Genomic DNA, 26,333 nt, shown 5'->3' with positions numbered 1-26,333 from the left:
ATCTTTTACCATTTCCCTTCTTCTTTCCTCTTCCTTTCTGTTGCCGTCGTCAATCCGTTGTCTTTCCTCGCCATTTGTATGCATATCGTTTCTGTCCTCTGAAGTGTTAGCTTTTTCGATTTCTTTTGCATTATTGTCATCTGGTTGTTTTTCACTTGTTATTTCGTCTTGTATATCTTTGCTTTCATTTTTTCTTGCGGTTGTCTTATGATTATCTAGCACGCCGGTACTTTGTTTAGTTGTTTCTTTCTTACTTGGTAAACATGCAAAACATATGCTGATCAAGCATAGAACTATGAGGCAGTTCAATAAGCTTTTCATATTCTGAAAATATAATTTGAAGTATTGTACACTCAATTCATTCCAAGGATGTTGCAATTTATTAATGAAGAATAAGACCAACAAGAGGACTTTCATTTCTTTAAAACAAAAATTGGAATTATTTTACAATGTCGACATGCACAACATAATATAAGTGTTCTTTTTTTAAATTTTCAACGTGCCGTTTATTGTTCGTCTTCGCTAGCCAAGGGTTACGATCCACTCCCGTGGAGAGAGCGGGAGTGGATCGTAACCCTTGGCTAGCGAAGATGTTTATTGTTATATTGCGTTTTAAACAGACCAAAGTATAGATTCAAGGGAGAATGTTTACAAAACTATTGTACACCTGCATGCCAGTTTATGTTAAAGATTGGTACCTTTTTCTTTAGGGTGAGGTTGAAATTTTCTGCATTTTATTCACTTGCCTGGGTTGGATTTACAATTTTACAACTACTGAATAATATCATAGGTTTGATGAAAATGAAAATATACAATACAAAAAATGTCTTCAGAATTGATATTAAGAACTTTACGAAAATATCAGACTTTTTTTATTACTTATTATTACAATATACCAAACCTTGTTGCAATAAATGAACTTTAATTATTCTTTTTCATGATTTCTTTGATATATGATATTTATAAACTTTAAGTCATAGTTCTTACTGGATAATGGGTCTTACATACGGTTTTTTCTATATTCTGAGAAAGACATTTAACTGATCAATTGAATAAACTACATATCAAATTATTAATTTGTATTTTAGATATTTCAAACTAATAGCTAATGTTGAACTTATTTATCCTAAGTTATATATCAAAAAAAGTCTGTAGAAAATAATTGGGTATGACAATGACTAAATTCCGTACTGACTTTAATCTGATGGGAATACTTATTTATAAAACTTTTTCATTTGAGGGATACTGTAACGCTGTCAAAATATAAACGATTAAGGATTGAACATCTATCTATCTACTTATTAATTGCCTCTAAACGTTATTATTTTGTGTTTCCCAAGATCGCGTATTTTAAAGTAGTACTGTTGTGTCTCTAACCATGCTAACATTTTAGTTTTGTGTTAAACAAAAATGAGATCATTTCTAAATTAATTTTCAATTTAACATGTCAACAGGTACTACCCTCAGAATATGCATAGGTGTGTTTAAAATGGGATCAATTAGAGAGAACGCAAATAAAATATAAACTTGATAAGGCAACAAGCATTGCGCCTACGTAAATCGGTAACAGGAATTCATACTTTGCATCAAAAGATATTAAAAGTAAATAGTAAAGCGTCAGTTAGGTAAACTAACAAAACATTATGCAATTTTGATTATTTAACGGCATCGTTGTTTTTATATTCCAAATCTTCTTATAAACTACAATGTTTATTATCATTAATAAAAATATTATTTCATCCAAGATTGAATTGATATAAAATGCTGAAGGATTTTTTTACAAAGACTTTGAAATTAATAGTTCGCCTCTGAACAAAATTAAAACAATGATGAATATTTTCATCGCAGTCACGCTGCATCAGCGCGATATACGAAATATAAAAAAAATAATAAATCAAACATGATATTTTAAGTTAAAATAATTACAAATAAATATTAATTTCATTCATTATTTAATGAAAATTATTCCGAATTGAAGTAGTTGGCTATTATTAACTATACACATCAGAAACTTACCAAAGTTTGGATCAAAAACTTTTCTTTCTCTTAACATAATACGAAAAATATCGTATATATTTTATATCCATTCACATGCTTATTCGTGAACTAGCCTCAATTTGATCAAGATATGAGCGAGAAAACGTAACTAGTTTACTATTCTCTAAATCTACGACCGTCACGATTTGGTATAAAGTGACTGAGATGAGTAACTTGAAAACAATGTAAGGGAATTCCGTTGTGTGTAGGGATCATATTCATAAAAGACGTATATGCACTAAATCTGTTAGAAACACCAGTTTATTCTACATCATTCTACACTCCTTTCTAGAAACTTATGATAGTTAAAATGTTGTTTTCATCATTCCACCAATCTGGAGATCCCTCAATCCAGACCTTGTAGCATATTTATTCATCCTGTGCACTAAAATATCTAGGTTTTGCTATCAGAAGTGAAAGATTAGACATCAATATTTCATGTCAACCCTTTGGAATTAGTTTGTAAGATAATCATGATAATACTAAATGTAAAGAAGCAAATATACAACAAAGATTTAAAAAAAAGAATCACGTAACTGTTGATGTGTTGATCCACATATTACACAATGCATCTAGCTCATCAACTAGAATGTTTAAGAATGTCTCATGCAAAGTTGGGTTAATATCGTTTTTATAAGTGCTTTTTATTTAGACTATTATTATTTATCAATTGTAATTTTCAAAATATCTGCCAAAAAAGGTGTAAAAATGGTCACAAATGGATAAACAATGCTTCAAGTATAAGATGGTCCTTTTCCTTTCTTTAATACATAGAAATTGTAAATATTAACCCTCCTAGTCAATGGTTTAAAGAAATTTTAGGCTACAACAAGCCTGTTTTAATGACCTGGAGATTTCCATACAAATATTCAAAAAAAAAGACAAAAGATAAAATATACAAAAGAGGGGGAAAAAATCATCATTCAAGATCAATAAATCCTAAAATGATGATAGATTCTAAGGTCATGGTCAATAGAACCTTTTATGAGGCACAAACACTAAATATGATTAAAACAGATGTAATATTGTATGTAAAACAGGTATGAACACCTAACAATCATTACAAAGTCTAGCTGACCTTCTGTTAAAATTTATAGTATTTGCCAAAAGCTTTAGGATCGAATAACAAAAAAGTAACATTAACCAATGGACCAGAACAAAGGATAATCCAGTAAGACATGCATTTACTATATCCTACTAAAATTCAATGACAAGTCAATTTGACATGCTGCTTATAGAATATGAGAACAAGTGCAACCGGGTTATCACATCAAATGTATATTGAGCAACGAACCTTAAAATTAGTCATGTTCATATATAAACTGTCCAAGTACAATTAGCCCATACATTTACAATAATTTGCCTTCTACAAATAGTATCTACGAAACGGTCCTAATAATGTAAACTTGGATGGAGTGTTGACTCATTGTTACTCATATCAAATCTTCTTATATCTAATAACCTTGATCACTTCAGATCAATAAAATGTAGCAACGGACAAATGAACTGTGTCAGACGAACCTGTCAACCTAACAAACATTCCATACAGAAAATATAGTTGCCCTTATGCTTATATTGTCCGACAAACTTACCTTAATACGAAAAGTTATTATTGACCAATGTACCTCATGCGCATAAACAGATTACTCAAAATTTAATGTTACTTAACTATAACTTCATACAACAAATATAGTTGGTCTGCTTAAGTCTTTCAGAAACGGATCAATTAACAAAACTGTAAACTGACGTAGCTATAAATAACGACAGCAGTAGTATATCACTGATCAAGCGAAAACAAACACGGTTCATAAACAAAACCCGAGGGAAATAAATCAACTATAAGAAGAAAACAACGGAACAACAGAAACAATGAACTGCTACAAAAACAAACATAAACATCTTTTCTCCGACTGTTTATGACGCCTTTACACTAAATGTATTGGATGTTGGATGTGTACTGATTGATAATTAACATGATTAAGTCTTAGATTTTTTTAATCAGCTATGAGTGGCTTTGAACTAGCAGTCAGTAACTGCGAGTTCTCTCAGATCAGTACTTGATTTTTTTTGTTGAGATAAACAAGTTCCCTGCCACTTTCACTCTGTGTTTTTGTTAGATGTTTTCCTTGCTATCTATTTGAGTTAAGATTTTTTTTAAACTGATTTTTATAGTTCGTTCTTATGTTGTCCTGTTATACCACTGTTCCAGGTTAGAGAGATTGGGATCCTGCTAACATGTTAAACCCGCCACATTCTGTATTTATGTGTCAGTCCCAAGTCAGAAGACTGTAATACAATCGTTTGTTGAAGTGATAAATATTTTTCTTTCGTGTTTTTTTGTACATAAATAAGGCTGTTAGTTTTCTCGTTTGAATTGTTCAACATTTGTTTTTTCTGGGCCTTTTATAGCTGACTATAAAAAATGGGTTTTGCTAATTGTTGAAGGCAATAAGGTGACCTATAGTTGTTAATTTCTGTGTCATTTGGTCTCTTGTGGATAGGTGTATCATTGGCAATCACGCCACATCTTTTTTATATGTATATACTGTGTTTAAATCAGTTACTTGACTATAAAATAAGGGAAGGTACATAATACAAATGACAGGCAGAAACCTTGTATAGTATTATAATAAATTACTGTTGCAAGATGTGAAACATTCAAATATACTACCTTCTGAAATATAAAGCTTTAGATGTACAGTTTATGGCTTTAACACCATAATGTACCTTAATCATCAATCAATTTGTATATTAAAGGGGCACTAGCTGTCAAATGCATGTTCACCAATTTTAATCAAATTCTAATATTTGATTTTATAACAAGGCAAAACTATTAAAAGTCTCAATAAACAATAAACAGGGCACGGCCATGAAAATATGCAGCTTCGCTTTGTGTGTATTTTAGTCCAGAGGCCATCTAGTTAACTATGGAGTTGACCATATAGATGATATAAGTGATGTAACCGTAAAAATAGATATAAATAAATTAATCAAACTAGTGTTGCTGGATTTTCCTTGGTCTATTTAATTTTATAGTATAGACGAAAGCTAAATAGTTATCATCGTTTTTACCTGTTTAAGAAATTTTTACCTGTATAAGAAATGTTTACCTGTTGACAAAATCAAACCATATTGGCTGCTAAAAGTGAATAATAATTTCATTTTTTCCATTTCATCAAAGATTGAGATATATATATATATCTTGTAGCTAGCGACCCTTTAAGGTTATCTAGATTCAAATCCACATCATGTATGCAAATTTTTGGTTTCTCATTATTCTCCTGCTTAAGAATCATTTGTTTATCCTTTTCTATTCATCCAATTGAAGGTCTATAAGACAATTTAATAAGCATTTTTCTTTAACATTGTTTAACAGTATAGTTTATATCTAACCATGCCATCTTTTACAAAGTGAAGGTCTGTATAGATGACAGTCCTAAATGTATTCAATATATGCTTTTTGAAATACAGAAGAAAACAAAACTAAATAAATTAAATTTTAATGCAATCTCCAATTACAAAACAAATTGCTACACTATCCCTCTTCATCTTTTCATTTAAAGCTTCATTTTCTGTCTGTACTAGTTTTGATTAGGCATTATCTGTATAATTGGAACTTACAATAAATCCAGGGGTGTGGAAATATTTGCTGTGGGCACTTGTCCCTGGGCAAGTAAAACTGTAAATTTCACTTGTCCATAAAAAAATTACTTGCCCTGATGGTCCTAATCAATATTGAAGTATTTCTGACATTGTTAGCTAATACATAATTCTTAGCACTGTTTTACATCACAAGCAAATGAAATCCATTTGTTTAAATGTGTAAAAATTTAGGAAAGTGGTTAACATCTATGGGACAGAAACCTTACAGCAAACCAACCAATGAAATGACATGTAAAGGTAATTTTTGCAGGATTGTTTTAATAAGAATTGTAGCCAGTTGGTAATGATATACTAATTTAGAGGACATTGAGTGAAGAAATTAAAATTAAATAATGGATAAACTATTGATTTTATTTTGGGGTGTTTCTTTCAACTGTCACTTGTTTTTTTTTGTTTATAATTGTCTTAATGGGCAAATAAGCATCCCTTCTATTTACACTCTGACAACAAATAATGTTGACCTTTAATGTATAAATATAAAGACAAAAAAATAATTTATTTTCTGAATTTCCATCCTAGATATAGCCAGGTGCAATCTGATAGTGATAGTCACAATGTCTGAAATTCTCGCTTCCATATTTTTTTTTAATACTCCTTATTCTCCATTTGCTTTTTCATTTTTCTACTCTACTCATTACTCTTTTTTGTCCTGCTTATAAACTTTTTTATAAAGAATTTATCAACGATACAAAATCATATAAAATGATACTTCCAGTCATGATGGATAAAACCTAATCGAAGATCCCGGGTCAATGGACAAAACCAATGCAATGTTACGCGACTCGGGTTCGCATACTTATTTTTATCTATTTTGGTGATCAATCTATTTCCGGTATTCTGTAATATTTATTGTCATGAACATTGTTTTTACTCGCTGCCATTGATTTATTTTACATAAATTAAACATCTTTATACATTTTGAATTTATTCTATAATTTTTTGTTGGATTTGAACTTTGTCTTTTATAATTTTTTAATTGTCCACGGGCAACACAGACAAAAATAATTACTTGTCCAGTTGTTCAAATGTTAGAGTCGGGCGAGTCGGGCATAGCATTTTCACACCCCTGAAATCTAAGTATTATCAGCATGTTCATCCAATCTGTAATTTTGTAATATCAATTTATTCTTGACAATTGCTAATTTATTTGTGTTGTTTGTTTTAAATTGGTCATATGGTCAAGATGGTAGGAAAGTGTTATTTATTAATTGTAAACATAGATAAGCTACCTTCTAGTTCATTATTTTGATCAATTATAACGATGTAATTTGACTTGTTTCTGGACAAATGTTTAAATAATTTAGTCTCAATCAACCACTTCATTCTTGCTGATAATTTTGTTTCAATGACATTCAGGAATTCTCTAGGAATGTACAAGATTGACCATGTTGACATTGTTTACGTGTTTCTCTCCAGTGTTCTATGAAAGATTTCATCATTCCTCCTCCCTTTATCATTAAATGAACTTTTCCCCTGTCACGTTTGGAAGTTACATTGGAACTATTACTATCTTAAACGTTTAATCTTTTCCTTCAAGTTCATGCAGTATTGTATGAAAAATCATAATCTTCATCCTCAACCTCTTGTTTGATGACAATTTCTTTTCCATTACATTCAATCATTTCCTGAGAATCATGAATTTTGTTTAATCTTACTTGCTCGTCTACATTTGTGTGAGAAAATATATTAAAGTCTTCATCCTCGACCTCTTTCTTGATGATATTATCGTTTCCATAATATTCAACCATTCCCTGAGAATTATCACCATTATTTATGTTAACTTGTTCCTCTCTATTTGAGGGAGAAAATGTATTAAAGTCTTCATCCTCAACCTCTTGTTTGATGATAATTTCATTTCCATGACATTCAACCATTCCCTGAGAACAATCAATATTGTTTACATTAACTTGCTCCTCAATACTTGTGGGAGAAAAAAAAAAGTTTGCATCTTCAATTTCTTTTCCATGACATTGAGAGATATTCTGGGAATCAACAATGTTAGAATTGTTTACTTGTCTCTCTCCAGTAATGTATTCAGAATTATTGTCTTCATCTTCTATTTCTCTTTTGATGAACATTTCACTTCCATGACATTGAGAGATTCTCTGGGATTCATCAACGTTGGAACTTTTTACTTGTTCCTCTCCAGTAATGTATTCAAAATTATTGTCTTCATCTTCTATTTCCCTTTTGATGAACATTTCACTTCCATGCCACTGAGAGATTCTCTGGGAATCATCAAAATTAGCATTGTTTGATTGTTTCTCTCGACTTGTGTATGAAAAATCATTGTCTTCTATTTCTCTCTTGAAGAACATTTTTCCTTCATAACATTCAGACGGTTCTTTAAAAATTATCCCAGACTCGTCTCTCTTGTCGTCTAATGGAGAGTTTAATACATTTCCATCAAGTTTATTGAGACAATATGAACCCTCAAAATTATCCTCTTGTTTAATTATGAATTTCTCTCCATTTAATGTAACATATTGACCTTGAAGCATTGAACTGTCATCCACTTCCATCTTCACAACAATTTCTTCATAATTTACCTGTGAATTTTGCTCTTTAGAAGGACTTATATCACTGTTCACATCTGCATGTTTCTGAGAGTTACTTTCATCTCCAACAATCTCTATTTCAGCCCTAGAGAAAATAAAAACAATATTACATACAGATATTATCCTTTATATATGCACTTTATCCATAATGATATGCAAAAGAGTAAATACAAATTAAATTCTGACTAATTCTGCTGATAAACATGACAGTTCAGAAAGAATATTTTGATCAAGTAAATGAGAACTCATCATGAATTAAAATATAACTCTCAGATTAAATATTTTTACCCTACATCTTGAACATGCTTTACTAAAGTTTTTAAGAGTCCAACAATAGGTAAAATTGTCAGGACTGTCAATGAGGGATATTTTATGTGGTTAACACCGAAAAAAAACCCAAATAATTTAGCTTTGTCAATTAGCCATTAAATTTGAGATGAAAAATCCTGTGGTCTGATAAAGCATAATGATCATTTAACACATTTGTGAATCTCATTTTAAATGTTTGTCCATTGTAATGCTTGTTTATTGATAAACATTATCTTTGAACAGCTCCGTCATCTTGTGTGTAAGTTTTATGCAATAATCATAAATAGTTTATAAGATCCAGCACAACATGTGAAAAACTCCTACAAAAAAAAAACTCAATAACTCTAAAATAAAATTTGAATTATCACCAAACTATATACAGATCTTTAGATATATATAACTAAAGAAGTGTGTAAAGTTTTAAGCAATTATTTTTAAAAAAAATTGAGATACGGTGCAACATGTGTAAACCCCCCTTATTAAAAAAAAAAACCACCTCAATATTTCTAAATTAATATTTTGAATCAAAACCAAAAAGTATGCAGATCTTGATATGAATATAACTAAGAAGTATGTAAAGTATAAAGCAATAGTCATAAATTTAAAAAAAAAAAAATACTCAATAACACAAAAATAAAATTTTTAATCATCACCAAAACGTATACAGATCTTTAGATTAATATAACTAAGAAGTGTTTAAAGCAATAATCATAAATGGTTTTAGAGATACGACGCGACATGTGAAAAAAACACACCCCTGTTTTAGTAACAAAGTCCCATAACTTAAAAAGCTTTCATCTTATTTACCCCAAAGAGTATACAGATGGTTAGAACATCATAAGAAACAACTATAATAAGTTTTATTAAAGGAGTAGGGGCAATAAGGCCCTTATTTGGCCCAAAAATTACTGCAAATTTAAAATTTATCATACATATTTTAAAATTACTGAAAAGTATCTCAGGTAGAAGGTATTCAGAAAAACAAAATAATTTTGGACATTAAACAAGTTACCATGGCAACAAATCATGCCTTAATTTGCATATTTTGTAAAATTTTGTGATTTCCCTTGTTTTTCATCAAATTTTTAAGTATATTTTCGATTGGAAAAGTATGTGCGCACCCAAGAAACAACTTTATATTTGGTGAGATTTTGTCAATAGTAATGATAAAGCTTCAGTTAAATTATTTTGTTGTTTCTTGGCTGCGCACGATGTTTCCACAACAGAAATAAAGATAGAAAACTGCATAAATTCTGAATTTTCATCGTTTTTGCGAAAACAGTATATATTATGACGTAATTGTGACGTCATCACATAAGAATCTTAATGTTTTTCATTTATATTTCTTGACCCTATGCATTTCTAAAGATTATGTTACAATTTGAAAAAGTTATCAAACATTTTGTTTTTTTGGGCCAAAACCAGGCCTTAATGCCCCTACTCCTTTGTATTAGTCGTTTTCAAGTTACAGTGCGACAAGTTTATGCTGGACAGACAGACAGACAGATGGTACGACGGACATTAGTATACCATAATACGTACCGCCAAAATTTTGATGGGTGTATAAAAATCACAAATAGAATAGTATTTAAATTTTTTTCAATATTTTATTTTCTTCTTATTGGTTGAATAAAAAAATAATCACCAAAATTTTAAATTATAAATGCAATAAAAGTGATTTATTTATCACATAGAAAAGACAAGTTTGAATTCCAGTACAAATAATTGGATTATATAATTATTTGGTTTAAATTTAAGTGAAGTCCATTGTCTATTCAGCATGTTCAACAGAAGAGAGGAATAGAGTATAAACTACTAACACAGAGATATGTCTTGGTTTATTTCAAAGTTGTCAACAAAACAACTAGTCATGAGTATTTAAGTCTTTTGTAATTACCTGGATTTAGATTTCCTCTTCCTTTTCAATTCTACTGCTTGTTTCAATTGTTGTAACTGTGAGGGAACTGTAGGTGGACCCATTACATCAACTTCTCTCTCATTGAAAATTTTCAGCCTACTTTTTTCCAAAATAATTTCTGACTGAAAAAAAATAATTAACTAGAAAAAAATTTAAAAATCCTGATTTCACTTTTGTGTGTAATAATTGGAACAGAAATAATAATTAAATACTTTGGCAAACAAAGAGAGACATGTTCATACAAAATATTAATATTTTTTTGTGAGTTATGACACCAGGAATTACATTTTTGTAATATATGATCTATTAAGTGTGATAAAAACCTAAGTAAAAGGATTTTTTAAAAGATCTTTGGTAGCTGCTACCAGTGCTTTAACCCTTTCGACGATGAGTCCTGGTTTATCGGGATTCACGCTTCAGACAGCTGACGATGAGTCCTGTTTTACTGGGATCGGAATACCTCTTTTATATTTCCCGCTCAAAACAGTGCAAGCAAATCAAATTAATCAAATCAAATAATTTTATTGGTGAAAATTCCTACACAGAAATGATACCAGCTGACATTTACAAAATACAAATACAAATACAACCAGAGGCTCAGCAGAGCGCAGCTTCATACGACCCCAGAGGTTGAACCCTGAACGTTTGGGGCAAGTATGGACACAACATTCAAGCTGGATTCAGCTCTAAATTTGGAATGTGATTAAATAGTTGACACAGCATAGGTTTTTGACACAGAATGAATGTGGTCTAATGAACTTAAAAACAACTTTTTTTGCCTTTGAGCAATTCACTCTGCTGTTGAATATTAATCCTCTCAAAATAATGTTTGAAGAAATTTTCTTTTTATTTATGAAATCTGAAATGAGAAAAATTGACCCCCCCCCCTAATTTTTTTTCACATCCCCCTTTCCCTTATTTCAAAACTGATCTCAATTCAAATTTCTAATGGAGTTTGCAACAATAACTACTCATTTAAATACATCATAAAATATTAAAATGTAATAAAGTGCTTGTAATCACTGAATGGTAAAGATTGTTTTAATTTATTAGTTGGTATTAAAATGAATATACATTGTATATTGTATAAAATAATGATTTTAAGTTGATTCAACTACCATTTTGGACAAAGAAAGATAACTCCAATTTTCAAAGAATATTTCATAACAAGAGTGCACACACTGAAATGTCTCACCTTCTTTACTAATCATTGATATTATGTTGATAGTCCTAAGTATAAAGCTTTATTACAACTGTCACATAAACTTAACATTAACCAAGATAGCTAAACAAAGACCAATGAACCATGAAAATGAGGTCAAGGTCAGATGAACCATGCCAGGCAGACATGTACAGCTAACAAAGCTTCCATACAAGAAATATAGTTGACCTACTACTTATAGTTTAAGAAAAATAGACCAAAACACAAAAACTTAACACTGTGCATTGAACCGTGCAATTGAGGTCATGGTCAAATAAAACCTGCGGGACTGACATATAGATCATAATATATTTCCATACAACAAATATAGTTGACCTTTGGCATATAATATTAGAAAAAAAGACCAAAACTTAAAAACTTAACTTTAACCACTGAACCATGAAATTGAGGTCAAGGTCAGATGACATCTGCCCGCTAGACATGTACACCTTACAATCATTCCATACAACAAATATAGTAGACCTATTGCATAAAGTATGAGAAAAACAGACCAAAACACAAAAACTTAACTATAACCACTGAACCATGAAAATGAGGTCAAGGTCAGATGACACCTGCCAGTTGGACATGTACACCTTCCAGTCCTTCCATACACCAAATATACTAGCCCTATTGCTTATAGTATCTGAGATATGGACTTGACCACAAAAACTTAACCTTGTTCACTGATCCATGAAATGAGGTCGAGGTCAAATGAAAACTGTCTGACTGGCATGAGGACCTTGCAAGGTACGCACATACCAAATATAGTTATCCTATTACTAATAATAAGAGAGAATTTAACATTACAAGAATTCTGAACTTTTTTTTCAAGTGGTCACTGAACCATGAAAATGAGGTCAAGGACATTGGACATGTGACTGACGGAAACTTCGTAACATGAGGCATCTATATACAAAGTATGTAGCATCCAGGTCTTTCACCTTCTAAAATATAAACCTTTTAAGAAGTTAGCTAACACCGCCGCCGCCGGATCACTATCCCTATGTTGAGCTTTCTGCAACAAAAGTTGCAGGCTCGACAAAAACTGTGCAATTGAAAATTTTTTGCTATTGCGCAATATTGTGCAATTAGATATTTCTTGCTATTGCGCAATATTGTGCAATTGAAGATTTCTTGTTATTACACAATACTGTGTAATTGAAGATTTCTTGCTATTGCCCAATACTATGCAATTTAAAATTTCTTGCTATTGCACAACACTGTGCAATTTAAAATTTCTTGCTATTGCACAACACTGTGCAATTGAAGATTTTTTGCTATTGCGGTGCAATTGACAATTTCTTGCTATTGCACAATACTTAATCTCATAATTTTGGACCCCGATTTGGACCAACTTGAAAACTGGGCCCATAATCAAAAATATAAGTACATGTTTAGATTCTGCATGTCAAAGATTCCCAAGAATTCAATTTTTATTAAAATCAAGCTATGTTTAATTTTGGACCCTTTGGACCTTAATGTAGACCAAGTTGAAAACAGGACCAAAAGTTAAGAATCTGAATACACGGTTAGATTTGGCATATAGTTCATTTTTTGATGAAATCAAACAAAGTTTAATTTTGGACCCTTTTGGACCCTAATTTGTTGGGATCAAAACTCCCAAAATCAATCCTAACCTTCCTTTTGTGGTCATAAACTTTGTGTTAAAATTTCATAGATTTTTATTAACTTATACTAAAGTTATTGTGCAAAAAACAAGAAAATGCTTGTTGAGGACCTGTTTTTGGCCCCTAATTCCGAAATTGTTGAACTAAAACTCCCAAAATCAATCCCAACCTTCCTTTTGTGGTCATAGACCGTATGTTAAAATTTCGTAGATTTCTGTTTACTTATACTAAAGTTAGAGTGCTAAAACCAAATGTCTTTGGACGAAGACGACGACGACACAGATGACAACGCCAACGTGATACCAATATACGACCAAAAAATTTTCAATTTTTGCGGTCTTATAAAAATAAACACACCAAAAAAAAAAAAAAAAAAAATAACCAAACAAATTTTCTCAATGATAAAAGATACATATTTTATATTTACATTGATTGGAGGTGTTATTCATACAATATTATTAATTCAAGCTATAACAATCAGCTTTAATACTATAAAAGCTCTTTACAACATTATGTTTGCTTTAAATGAATGTTCAAATCATACATATCACTTATTCCAGCTACACTTACAGTACTAATGTCTGTATCATTACTTTTCAAAATGAAACTAAACTTATCTTGTTCACACATATTAACAAAAGATGGAACTATATCACTTAAATTACAAAAGAGTACATTTCTATTTTAGGTTCTAACGCTTTACATTGAATGAGGAAATGGAAAACATCTTCAATTCCATCCTTGCAAATTGGACAAATCTCTGTTCTAAAGGTGTTCTAGTATATCTACCAACTTTTATTAGTAATTTTCTATTACTAATTCTGATTTTTACCATTTTAGAAATAACACTCTTGTAAAGGTCCATGACATGAGTTATCTTTCTTTGATGAATACCCGGATGAAAGTATAAACATGGCGCTTCCCTTTGTTGAAAACCATGTCAAAATCAGAGGAAATTTACGAGAATTTGAAATGAGGGAACATTTATTTTGGAAAGAATATGGAAGAATTGAAGCCAAACTAGTATACTTTTTTGACATAAAATGTCATTTCATGTACAAAACACTTGGAATGGACATCGTTCAGTGTGAGGAATTTGTACAGCCTCATAAAATTTTTCAAAAATTTTGCCGTTTCGGGTTAAAAAATTATGATTTGGGGTCAAAGAACAGAATTTTGAGAATTTCACCTAGATAATGCAGAAAATTTGAAAATTTGAATATCTTATGAAGACAAAATTATCAAAACATGAACAAAACTGTGAACATGGTGTTAGTGAATGAAATAAATACACAAATAACTATAAACAAGTTTTCATTGACATTTATTATGAAGATCTCCCACTTGAGTAATAGTAGCCAGGGAAGCCATCGTCTCAGAGTAGCTTCTGTCTAGGCAGCAATTGATGAAAGGGTTAATATGAATATGGTAGGCAATGAAAGTTTTTACAATGATAATTAATATCATGAGTTTTAATTCTCATTGAAATTTAAGTATAAAAAGATGTTTAGAAAAATCAAATTTTATCCTCGATTAACTTTTTATGATTCCAGAAAAGGAAGACATTTTATCTTCTAACGAAGACTAGAGATTATTCAATAAATTGTAAAGAATCATGCACATCATTACAAATGAGTATACATAATCGTAAACAGATTTTTAGCATATCACTGCATAACATTACTGAAAATCATGACGAAAATTGGTTCTCAGAAACAAACATATGAAGTAATATATTTATGTAGGGAATTAAACACAAATGCTTTTTTTTGTTATAGATACATACATGACATATACATGATGAAATATATACTCTTAGCAACAGGATAGTAAAAAAACAAGGCATACTTCATGGCAGAACTGGTTCTGAATTTCAAGGCTGATCAAAAAGAGATCTCTTTATAATAGTTCTTGACTGTAAAATATCATGGTATTAAAAAACATACATGTTGAAGACCATTCTTTGACCTATAATGGTTTACTTTTTCAAATTGTGACTTTGAGTGAGAGTTGTCTCATCGACACTCATATCACATCTTTTTATATCTATAAAACAGAACTTACAACAAACTATTGACTTAGTATTAATGATTTTTAATAGGATGATATAAGTAATAGTCAATCATTAGAAATTGTTCTTCGATCTTTGATATTTATAAGGAACCTTAAATAGGAAGACATCAACAAACTACTTGAAGAACAAATCACATGCACAGATGAGCTTAAATCATTTGATTACTGATCCAATTTAATACACTAATGTAAAAAAAATAATAATTTAATAATTTGCAGAGACCATCATTTTAGTTCAAAAACTAATAATTTCAGCAAAATGCATAGTTTCTATCATATGTTCATTTCAAGATCAACTGAAGAATATTTCTTTAAATAAAAACGCAGGTATATATATTTATTACTTAGTCATACCTTTATATCGTTCTGCAACTGAATCTCTAACTTGGACTTCTTTGTCAAAATGCGACGCTTTAAGTTCTTCATATGCATAGTAAGCTCTTTACTCTGTGTTATACACTCAGGCATTGCCATTTGATTGCTTCTTTTCTTTTGTACTCCCAACAAAGTTTGATTATTTTTAATTTGACTGTATTTGTGATTACATATAACATGTTCATATAATCTGCCTGTGGTACAAAAAGTTTTACCACAAAAACGACAGCATAAAAGATGATGATTTGTATGTAATCTCTGTAAGTGATCTTCTAAATCTTCTAAATTCGGAATAGATGCAAATTTTTTTTTACAATATTTACAACTTAAATTGAAAATGGTATTTTTTTCTTGATGTTCTTGGTAACAATAAAATTTTCTACCACGTATAATAGTGATATCTTTCATGACTGGGGAACTTGGTTTATTATATGCTTTCTGTTCTGTATCTTTCGATTCTGCAAAAAAAAAACATGTTTTGTAAAATGAAACAGGGATCTCCATGGATGAAAATTGAATCATGGAGGAACTTCCACCATGGCAAACTGTGCTTACACCATACAGCATAGCATGATTGAAAGAATTTCATCCCTCAATGTCAAGAAAGGTTAACAGGCTTGATATGAGCATGATTAGTGTATGCATTATAAATTAGTTTTTTTTTTACATTTTGTGTAATTCAGATTGATGCTGAGGTATGAACATGAAATGCATGTAATGAATAATATATGAGAATTTAAATCAAATCAGTGAACAAAAGTAAGACAGCTAATGCATCTTTTCCCCAGAATATATAAATAATATATGCAATTTGAAATGTTTTCTAGAACTCAATATCATTTGCAAATGTTACTGAGCTAACTACCTGTCAAAGTTGGTACCCTAGTTTCATCACTTGAACTTTCCACCAAACCGTTTTCTCTTCGACTCTTGGTATTAACCTTCAGCAATGATTCTTGAAAAAAGGAGAAATCATTATTTCAAATGAGTGATAACAAAAGTAATCATGATTCTTAATGTAATAAATGTCATCTATACATGTATAATGTATATATACATGTTAATGTATATAAGTATGTATAACTTATATATACTAAAATAATATTGATATGACAGCAAGGTAAAATTAGGCATTAAGAGTAATACTAGTAATTGGATATTGATTAACATCAACTCAAGTTATTTAATTAAATAAAATAATAAACAAGCCTTTGGCATGTCTAGATCTATCATTATCATTTATGATAATATATATTTTATATTTAAACAACAATCACGACAGCTGTTGATTTGAAGCAATATCCTATTCTCAAGAGTTTAAACCTATTTTATCATGATTTCTGAGTTATAAAGAACATTCAGAATTCTCTTTGTGTTAATTACAAAATTCCATGACTCATTGATCCTTTTCACATACCAGTATGATGTCAAATGTCCCGTTCCATGTGTTCAGGCCTCAAACATTAACATCAGTTCTTTCAAAATATTTTGCAAGTTTCAGAATATAATACACATGTTTGATACACTTGACAAAAGAATATTTTCTGGTGAAAAGTGTGAGTGTTAAGTATATTATTATTGATGAAATTACATACAAGTATCTCTGTTGCCTCTGTGAAATGAACATTTGAAGGTCATCAAAATGACCTAACGAAATAAGATGATGAAAATGTTCACATATTGTTTCATGATGCTGGAAAAGCCAATCATGCATGTTATATCACAACACTTGATCGTGATAGTTTCTATATCTAAACAAGCGTTGTGATATGATTCAAGTAAATGCTAGAATCAACTTAAGTCCCAGGATTTCAGCCTTATGCCAGTTATTCTGTAAGGGGCATTATGCTGACAAAGTAATTATTTTCAATGACTTATTTATCTGCAATTTTGGAAAAGTTATTTTTTTTCACAGATGGTCAAGTAATACCTTGCTTTTTAACGGTCATAAAGGATGATAATATTACTTCTCTGAAGGTTGTGGCTTGTAAGCTATTTCTAGCAGAAAGAGACATGTGTTGTATATCACACTGCACAGATATTGTTTATTGAAGAAAAGGTTAATTTGATCATTGTTGATTGGCTTATCTTATTAGATTGTTTTGTAAAAAATGACATGATTATTATGTTACTTCTATAAATGTCTATTTTGCTTTGACTGTACTATGTGTATTGCTGTTTTGTCTTGGTGTCAGATGTACAACCCACATTTCTTTTATTCCTATTTCATGTTTGTAGGTTACATGTAATTTTTTGTTCATTCTTTTGTCAAGTCCTTTCAATAAATGCAATAAATAAATGTTTTTCACATATATATACATGATATATATATATATATATATATATACAAGTCTAAATTGAAAACTACATTCAAACCTATGATTGAGGTGGATAAAAACTGCAATTTTTTTACGTGTGCAAGTAAAACAAATTTTGTTGTAGAAGGGTCTAAATACAGCACAAACAACATTTTCCAAAAGACCAAAAAAGTGAAAAAGTATATTCAAACAAAACGCATTTGACTAACAGGTCAAACAACTGTTGTTCTTTAACCCTGCTGACTGCCATTGGCGATTGCCAATTGCAAATAAAATTGATCACAAGATGTAACAAAATGGATCTTAATATAAATTTAATACTAAACAGTAAACAATACACTTGTGGCCAAGATGTTATGCTACAAACATGAGGTGTCAATACTTTTATGTACACCAAATCTGGATTTCGACAATAAATGTCACTTCAGTGATGTTAGGGATCGCAACGGTATTTGGAAGGCCATATAATTTACCCTCAATTTTAGATAGACTCTTGAATTTTATAGGATGAACGGATCATATAAACCAGAGGGAAAATATGATACAAGCCCAAACAAAAAAATTAAACAAGTCTAAATAGAAAACTACGTTCAAACCTATGATTGCGTTGGATAATCAAAGCACGGTAAGCGCTATGGGCAGTTAACCAAAAACCGAGGCAAACATAATTATGAAAACTGTGGCAATATATCAAGTATATTTTTTTTTCATGGTCAGGACTCACTCAGGAGTCTGCAGTGGTACGACCTTGCAATGATTACAGTTCTTCTAGTTGATAGTTAACGTTGGTATTAGTTAATTATTAGTAGTTCAACTTCATGTTGACTTAAGTATGAGCTTGTAAAAGTATGAATGGAATTGCTTCCCTGGAAAGAAAACTGACTTGTGTTCTACTGATGAGACACAGATCAGACAAATGTTTACTACTACAGGGATCAATGGTCAGGTCTGACTGACCTGCCCATAGTAGATGTAAATGACCCCCATCTTCAATCCAAGTCCATGATGTCTAAGTTGGGAATAAAATGACAGGTAATTATAAAACAGTTGGTCAAACATTCTTTGGCTTGAGAGATATGTTTTCTTTAAAATGAGCCATATTAAAATGAAAATTTTTGTAGGACCAAAAATAATTCAAAACATAATTCCCATGACATTGGGCAAAGTCTAGTACACATTGGTAAGGTCTAGTAAAGAATATCAAGGATAAAGTGTGACACCTATGAGAGTGACCTTGTATGTCATTCAATCTTTTTGAAATGACAAACAGGAATGAATATGGTTTAGGAGTTGGTATCTCAATCTTTTACAAGTTCACAAAACACACCCAAGAGGCCGGGTGGGGTGACCCTAGGGACTAGCCCTATATTTCATTTGATTTTTATATTGTCCTATACATGAATATTTATGGTTATGGGGTGGGGATCTCGACCGTTATCAAGTTTTCAAACAGAAAGGGTGAGGTAACCCCAGTGACTTCCCCTATATTTCATTTGATTTGTTATATTGTTCAATACATAAATATATATGGTTAAGGGGCGGGGATCTCATCTGTTTCCAAGTTATCAAACAGGAGGGGTTAAAGTGACCCTAAGGACTCTCACTATATTTCAATTGATTAGCTCTTTTGTCCAATACATGAATATATATGGTTTAATTTAAAGGTGGGGATCTTGACTGTTTCCAAATTCTCATACATGAAGGGTGGGGTGACCACAGGGACAATCCCTATATTTCATTTAACTTAGAGGTGGGGTTCTTAACTGTTTCCAAGTTTTAAAACAAGAGGGGTGGGGTAACCGCAGGGACTCCCCTATATTTCATTTGTCGATTTGATTTGTTTTTATAGTCCCATACATTAGCATATATGGTTATACGGGGTGAGGATCTCGACTGTGTCCAAGTTTTCAAACATTTTTGTCAAACAGGAAGGTGTATAGTGACCTTAGGGACTCTCTTTATCATACATTTGATTTGTTATATTGTCCCATACATGAATATATATGGTTTAAAGGTGGCGATCTCGACTGTTTTCAAATTCTCAAACAGGAAGGGGTAGAGTGGCCCCACATGGAGTTCTACCTATATATCATATGATTTGCTAACATTCAGGTATCATATATATGATACCTGAATGTTAGCAAATCATATGATATATAGGTGGAGTTCTTTGGGCCACTCTATCCCTGTATGGAACAATATAACTAATCAAATGAAATACAAGGGGAGTCCCTAGGGTCATCCCACCTCTCCTGTTTGAGAACTTTGAAACGGTCGCGATCCCCATCCCTAAACCATATAAACTCATTTATCACATATTTTGTACTGATATGTACGTTTTTGCATGGCCAATAATAGCCGGAAGTCAAGGTTGGTTATCAGCCCTCGGGGCCGATATCGATATCAGCCCTCGAAATCCATATCAAGCCCCCGAGTTTAACTTCCGGTAAACTGTCAATCAAAGACTATTTGTAAACAAGTTGAACACAATGAAAAGAAATTTAGAAAGTTACGAATCTGCTGTAGAAGAAAAAAGTAGAAATCAACAGTGAAAATCACAAAAGTTCCCGTAAAATTTTGACGTCATAAAGAATTTATAAAATATATGTCGCCACACTGGAATGAGTAGCGATATAGGATTCTTCTTAAGCATTTTTAACATTTGTAATGTAACATTTTAAAGTCGTTTAATATTTGCAATTCTTAGAATTAAGATATTTATTGTTAATCATTTCTGAAACTTTTCACAAAACGTTGTTTACCTACTGTGATACGAACTTTTTTAAACTCACAGTGATACATTTTTTATTTTATTTTCGATTAATATCTTTTTGATATTTGATGAAATATCAAACATAATTTGGTGTAAGCTATTTGTTTTCTCTTGCTTAAAAATATGTGATAAATAGATTATTACATGTCATTTTTCATATGGTCCCTGGTATCAGCCCACGACCCATATCAAGCCCTCGGGCTAAAGCCCTCTGGCTTGATATGGGAGTCTAGGGCTGATACCAGGGCAATATGAAAAATGCCATGTAATAATCTATAAGTATGGGTCAATATAATAAATCATATGAAATTTAAGTGGAGTTCGTGGGGCCACTCTACCCCTTCCTGTTTGAGAATTTGAAAACGGTCGAGATCGCCACCTTTAAACCATATATATTCATGTATGGGACAATATAACAAATCAAATGTATGATAAAGGGAGTCCCTAAGGTCACTATACACCTTCCTGTTTGACAAAAATGTTTGAAAACTTGGACACAGTCGAGATCCTCACCCCGTATAACCATATATGCTAATGTATGGGACTATAAAAACAAATCAAATCGACAAATGAAATATAGGGGAGTCCCGGCGGTTACCCCACCCCTCTTGTTTAAAACTTGGAAACAGTTAAGAACCCCACCTCTAAGTTAAATGAAATATAGGGATTGTCCCTGTGGTCACCCCACCCTTCATGTATGAGAATTTGGAAACAGTCAAGATCCCCACCTTTAAATTAAACCATATATATTCATGTATTGGACAAAAGAGCTAATCAATTGAAATATAGTGAGAGTCCTTAGGGTCACTTTAACCCCTCCTGTTTGATAACTTGGAAACAGATGAGATCCCCGCCCCTTAACCATATATATTTATGTATTGAACAATATAACAAATCAAATGAAATATAGGGGAAGTCACTGGGGTTACCTCACCCTTTCTGTTTGAAAACTTGATAACGGTCGAGATCCCCACCCCATAACCATAAATATTCATGTATAGGACAATATAAAAATCAAATGAAATATAGGGCTAGTCCCTAGGGTCACCCCACCCGGCCTCTTGGGTGTGTTTTGTGAACTTGTAAAAGATTGAGATACCAACTCCTAAACCATATTCATTCCTGTTTGTCATTTCAAAAAGATTGAATGACATACAAGGTCACTCTAGATTATATTATAATCTAGTTGCACTATTTGTGAAAATAAAGTAAGAAACTTCCAGCTATTTTAACTGACACATCAAAATTGAGAAAAAAATACCCATTGAAATTGCAGTACATATGTAATATGTTTACACTTTAAACGCATCAAACATGCATAACCAACATTTATCACTGATAAAGACAATTTATACTGTCACCAGGAACATATATATATTGTTAGATATACTGTTCCCAGCTGTCACATTGTACTGGATTTTGACATTAAAATTTGTCAAAAAGTAATTTTGAGTTTCTGTACAAAATATTATCTGCTTTTTCTTTCTTTAACACATATCTTTTGGTTTTCAATTCTGTGTTTATATTTATTTACCAAGCTAGCGGTTGAACAAAATGAACATCACTGTCATGAATAATAATGATGAAAATAAGTTTTGAGATCGTTCATTAGGAGACTTCAGTAAAACAGTTTGCAAAGTAATTCTTTATTTTCTTTCAACTTATTCAAGTGGAAGGTCTGTCGGGCGTAGCAAATAACCAAGTCGAAAGTCCAACTGAAAAGTGGAAAGTCACAGATCTCGGACTACTGCTAATTTGAACCCCTGCCTCCAAATAGAAAAGATGCAAAAATTTCGTCATCAAATCTAAAATTGCTGCCAACAGCATGAACAGGGCAGAACTTATTTCAATAGACTACTGACGTAGTTGACTACGTATTGACAACAAACAATATTCCTACGACTTTTGCCTTTTGGGAAATCAACTGCTTGTCTTTAGAGATTTTTCGGCGATTAAATATTTCATACATTTGTCATGTTTGTTTTTTGACATCTTAGCCAAAAGCTCAAGGGATAATAAACTACACAAGGATTCCTAATGTGCTCTACTTCCTATGTGCAACTTCAAAACTTCTGGGTGATTTGACGATCATTTAAGGTTTTTCTGGTCATATTTTTTGTAATCCAGAATTAAAAGTATGAAAAACTGTCCAATTAGTTATAAATAACATAATTTCCAGCTAGATAATAACAATGGCACATATTCTGTGTCATTTTGGTCTTTTGTGGATAGTTGTCTCATTGGCAATCATACCACATCTTCTTTTTTATACAAATTTGAATCTTGGTAAATATACATTGAACAGGCAAATAATTTAATAACCATGATTACTCTTAGTCTATAAACCATGTATCTATCATCATATTCATATCTTTTTCTTGAATTTCTAACATTTTTGTATTCAAGCGTTACTGATGAGTCTTTGAAGACGAAACGCCTAACACGCGTCTGGTGTAAATATTAAATTTGAATCCTGTGGTATCTATGATGAGTTTATTTGGCCAGCTACAATGTAAATGTTAAAAAAATAAAGAGTTCATAAACAAGATGAATGTACATTTACATGTACCTGTGAAGGAAGTTCCAGAAGGTATAACAGGTTTTAGAACTGTACTCGCAGGTTGCAATTTCCTTAAACCATGTAAACAGGCTGTTTTTTTAAGATCTGGTATTTGATCCATGTTGTGTAGATTCAGAGAATCACTGCATGTACTAGCTGCTATCTTGTATACCTACAAATGTATTCCAATACAGTAATTTTTTTATAACGAATTACATGTCAATGAAATTTGTTTATATGAAGTATTAAAATATAATTTAAATATCAACCTCATGATACAGTTTAAGAATGCAGGCCAAAACTTTCGCTTAATATTTTTGAAGTAAGTGATGGTACAACACCGAATGTAGGAATGGAGTTACATTACTTTGATGTGTTTACCTTGGTTTTAACTTGTCAACTGGTTTTGTATTTTCTTAATCAAACTATGACTGTAGATTTTAATAGAGGGTTGGCCAGGGTGCCAGCTCCCTTTTTTTTTGTGGGAAAAAATGGTTGATTATTTAGGAAATAACTGAGGCATGACTGGAGCAGAGCCCTCATACGCAGTCAAGACCTTTATGAAAGATGCTGGGTCCACCACTAGACTTTTGTTGGTTATATTTACTACGGGTAGGCTATTTGTGTAATGAAGGAAAGGTTGAAATAAATAGTAAACACGTTCATAAGATTCCATGGGGGGGCTATGGATTTTTTTGGAAAAATAGTTTCCAGTTATTGGAGAAAATAATAATTTGTTTTTGACCCCGAGAACAAAAGAAATTTTGTTTCACCCTAAGCTGCCACTATATGTAATGCTAAATGTGAAAGAAAAAAATTGTTTTCGACTTAAAAAAATAGATTGTTTTTCACTGTTTTTGTCTGGAAGGATGCAGAGAATAAATTATTTCATTCTGATATAAATTTGACTTATACATGTTATATAAAACAGATTTTATTTGATGCTGTAATTTTTTTTAATAGACATTGGCCAAATATTGTAAATCACAGGATTACAAATTTATATTTTAACTCTTGAACTTATCAATTTTATTCTTTTTTGTCCCTTTGGAATGCTAAAACAATAACAACATGAACAAGAACAATTTTATTTGTGTTACTGTGTTGATATGATGAAATTAGCTAATCATGCTAATGCGCAATATCACCGGCCGCGCGGACACCAGGGACTCCACTGTATCTCTATTTTCATTCTACTTCTTGCTTTTCCATAATGTACATATGTAAGAAAAAAACCTTCAATGGTAATGTTTATAAAGAAGTTGCTTGACATAATACAAATAGAAAAATAAGCTGCTAAAGTGGAGAAATCAGCTCTATAAAATTTCCATGAAATTCTTGTCCACCATATTGGGATGATCGTAATACATCACTATTCCCGGCTGACCCAAGCATCAGTCCCGCTTGGGGGCCCACTGACTGACCTAAGAGGGGGCCCGCTCCGGTTACGCTTCAGTGATTCCCTATATAAGCAACCAAATTTTTTTCCAAAAAGGGGGGGCCCGGGCCCCCTGGGCCTCCCCCATAAATCCGCCTCTGGCGATATCATGGATAAGGTTATTCCAAATAATTATGATGTCTGGCAAGGCTATTTTAATTTTTTTGGGGACGACAAGGATTTGTATAGTAAGAAGGATTGGAATCTCGTGGGCTTTTGCATAGACTGTAGTATAATATCTTCTGCGGCGCGAGATTTTGTGAGATTACCCGTGATGCATCTGGAAAATGCTCAATGTGCCTTGATTAATGGCGGACATTCACATCACCTAAACAAATTGACACCCGATATGTAAGTATTACAATCCATATCTATCAAATTTTATGCTTGAAATAAGAAGTTTAAAAGGGTTCTGGTGTAATTAATAACTTTTACGATCGCAGTAAGAATACACGGCTCCATAGAATTAATTTGCATATTGACCGAAGTGACCTCAACCTATCCCGCCTATTGGGCGGTCCTGTCATCAATTTCTATTTTTATACTCCTTCCTCAAAAAACGGTTACTATACAAATCCTTGGGGACGATAAGACATCCCAGAAAAAAAATTATCCTTGCCAGACGTCATGATTATTTGGACTATATACAGGATAAGGTGTATTGTCAACAGACAACAAGGTTAAAAATTATACTGAATTTAACCTATAAATTTATAAAGAGTTTGTGTCTCTCAACTCTGCGACTACTATAACACATATGTGTTATAGTAGTCTCAGCTCAACTGGAGGATACAGATGTTGAATTACCAATGTTTAACATAATGAAATAACTTCAGGATGCATAAATAATTTACACACATACATGTAAATCTAAAACAATACTTGACAGTCGATTGATCAATTATTTTTCTGCAGGGACTTGAATGACCAGGGACAGGAACGATTACTTCTCGGCAATTTTACAACTCGGGATATGGCAAACTCGGCACATACAATCTCGGCCCATAAATGGAAAGTGCTCTTATTCATGTATTTGATAGACATTTGATTTGATTACATTAAATTTGACTATCCAGGTTGAAAACTTATACAAAAAATGTACGGAACCTTTAGCTTATATCAGGATATAACTGGTAAGTACTAAAGTAATTGCAAATAGTTTTGGATGCAGGAAACTAGTTAACGCAGCTGTTCTGTGACGGCCGGTTGGATACTGCAGTGGCGGATCCAGGGGGGGGGGGTTCCGGGGGTGCGCACCCCCCTTTATTTTTGCCGATCAATGCATTTGTATCGGGACATATGTTTTGCACCCCCCCCCCTTTTGTCCTGGGTTAGCCCTGGGTTAGCACCCCCCCCCCCCCTTTCGAAAATTCCTGCATCCGCCCCTGTACTGGCTCTCATGAACAAAAAAGCCATTGGCTTTTTTGCCGGCTTTGGTTAAAATATTTTAATTCAAGCCGGCAAAATAGCCTATTTCTA

General features: G+C 31.9%; 1 protein-coding gene across 1 annotated transcript; it reads right to left on the bottom strand.

The window, feature by feature from the left end:
• Positions 1 to 7,093: 7,093 nt before the first annotated feature.
• Positions 7,094 to 25,801, bottom strand: LOC143082849 (uncharacterized). The gene is made up of 6 exons (XM_076258807.1): positions 25,717 to 25,801; positions 23,426 to 23,588; positions 16,631 to 16,720; positions 15,745 to 16,223; positions 10,465 to 10,607; positions 7,094 to 8,343 (listed from the first exon to the last, which is right to left on the bottom strand). Exons 2-6 carry the CDS (start codon positions 23,535 to 23,537, stop codon positions 7,239 to 7,241), a joined length of 1,929 nt encoding a protein of 642 aa, XP_076114922.1. The 5' UTR covers positions 23,538 to 23,588; positions 25,717 to 25,801; the 3' UTR covers positions 7,094 to 7,238.
• Positions 25,802 to 26,333: the final 532 nt, after the last annotated feature.

Source organism: Mytilus galloprovincialis, chromosome 7 (assembly GCF_965363235.1).
Source record: "Mytilus galloprovincialis chromosome 7, xbMytGall1.hap1.1, whole genome shotgun sequence".
NCBI classification, from domain to species: Eukaryota; Metazoa; Mollusca; class Bivalvia; order Mytilida; family Mytilidae; genus Mytilus; species Mytilus galloprovincialis.
The sequence above is the reverse complement of the archived record's forward strand: the minus strand, read 5'-3'. Positions and strand labels throughout refer to the sequence as shown.

Bases quoted from the DNA above. Each gene is read 5' to 3' on its own strand.
- LOC143082849 (XM_076258807.1), bottom strand. From the start codon at position 23,537: ATGGATCAAATACCAGATCTTAAAAAAACAGCCTGTTTACATGGTTTA. The intron at 16,721-23,425 runs GTACATGTAAAT...CCTTTTTTCAAG, and splicing joins TTCTGGAACTTCCTTCACAG to AATCATTGCTGAAGGTTAAT. The intron at 8,344-10,464 runs GTAATTACAAAA...TATTTTCTCTAG, and splicing joins AAGAGGAAATCTAAATCCAG to GGCTGAAATAGAGATTGTTG.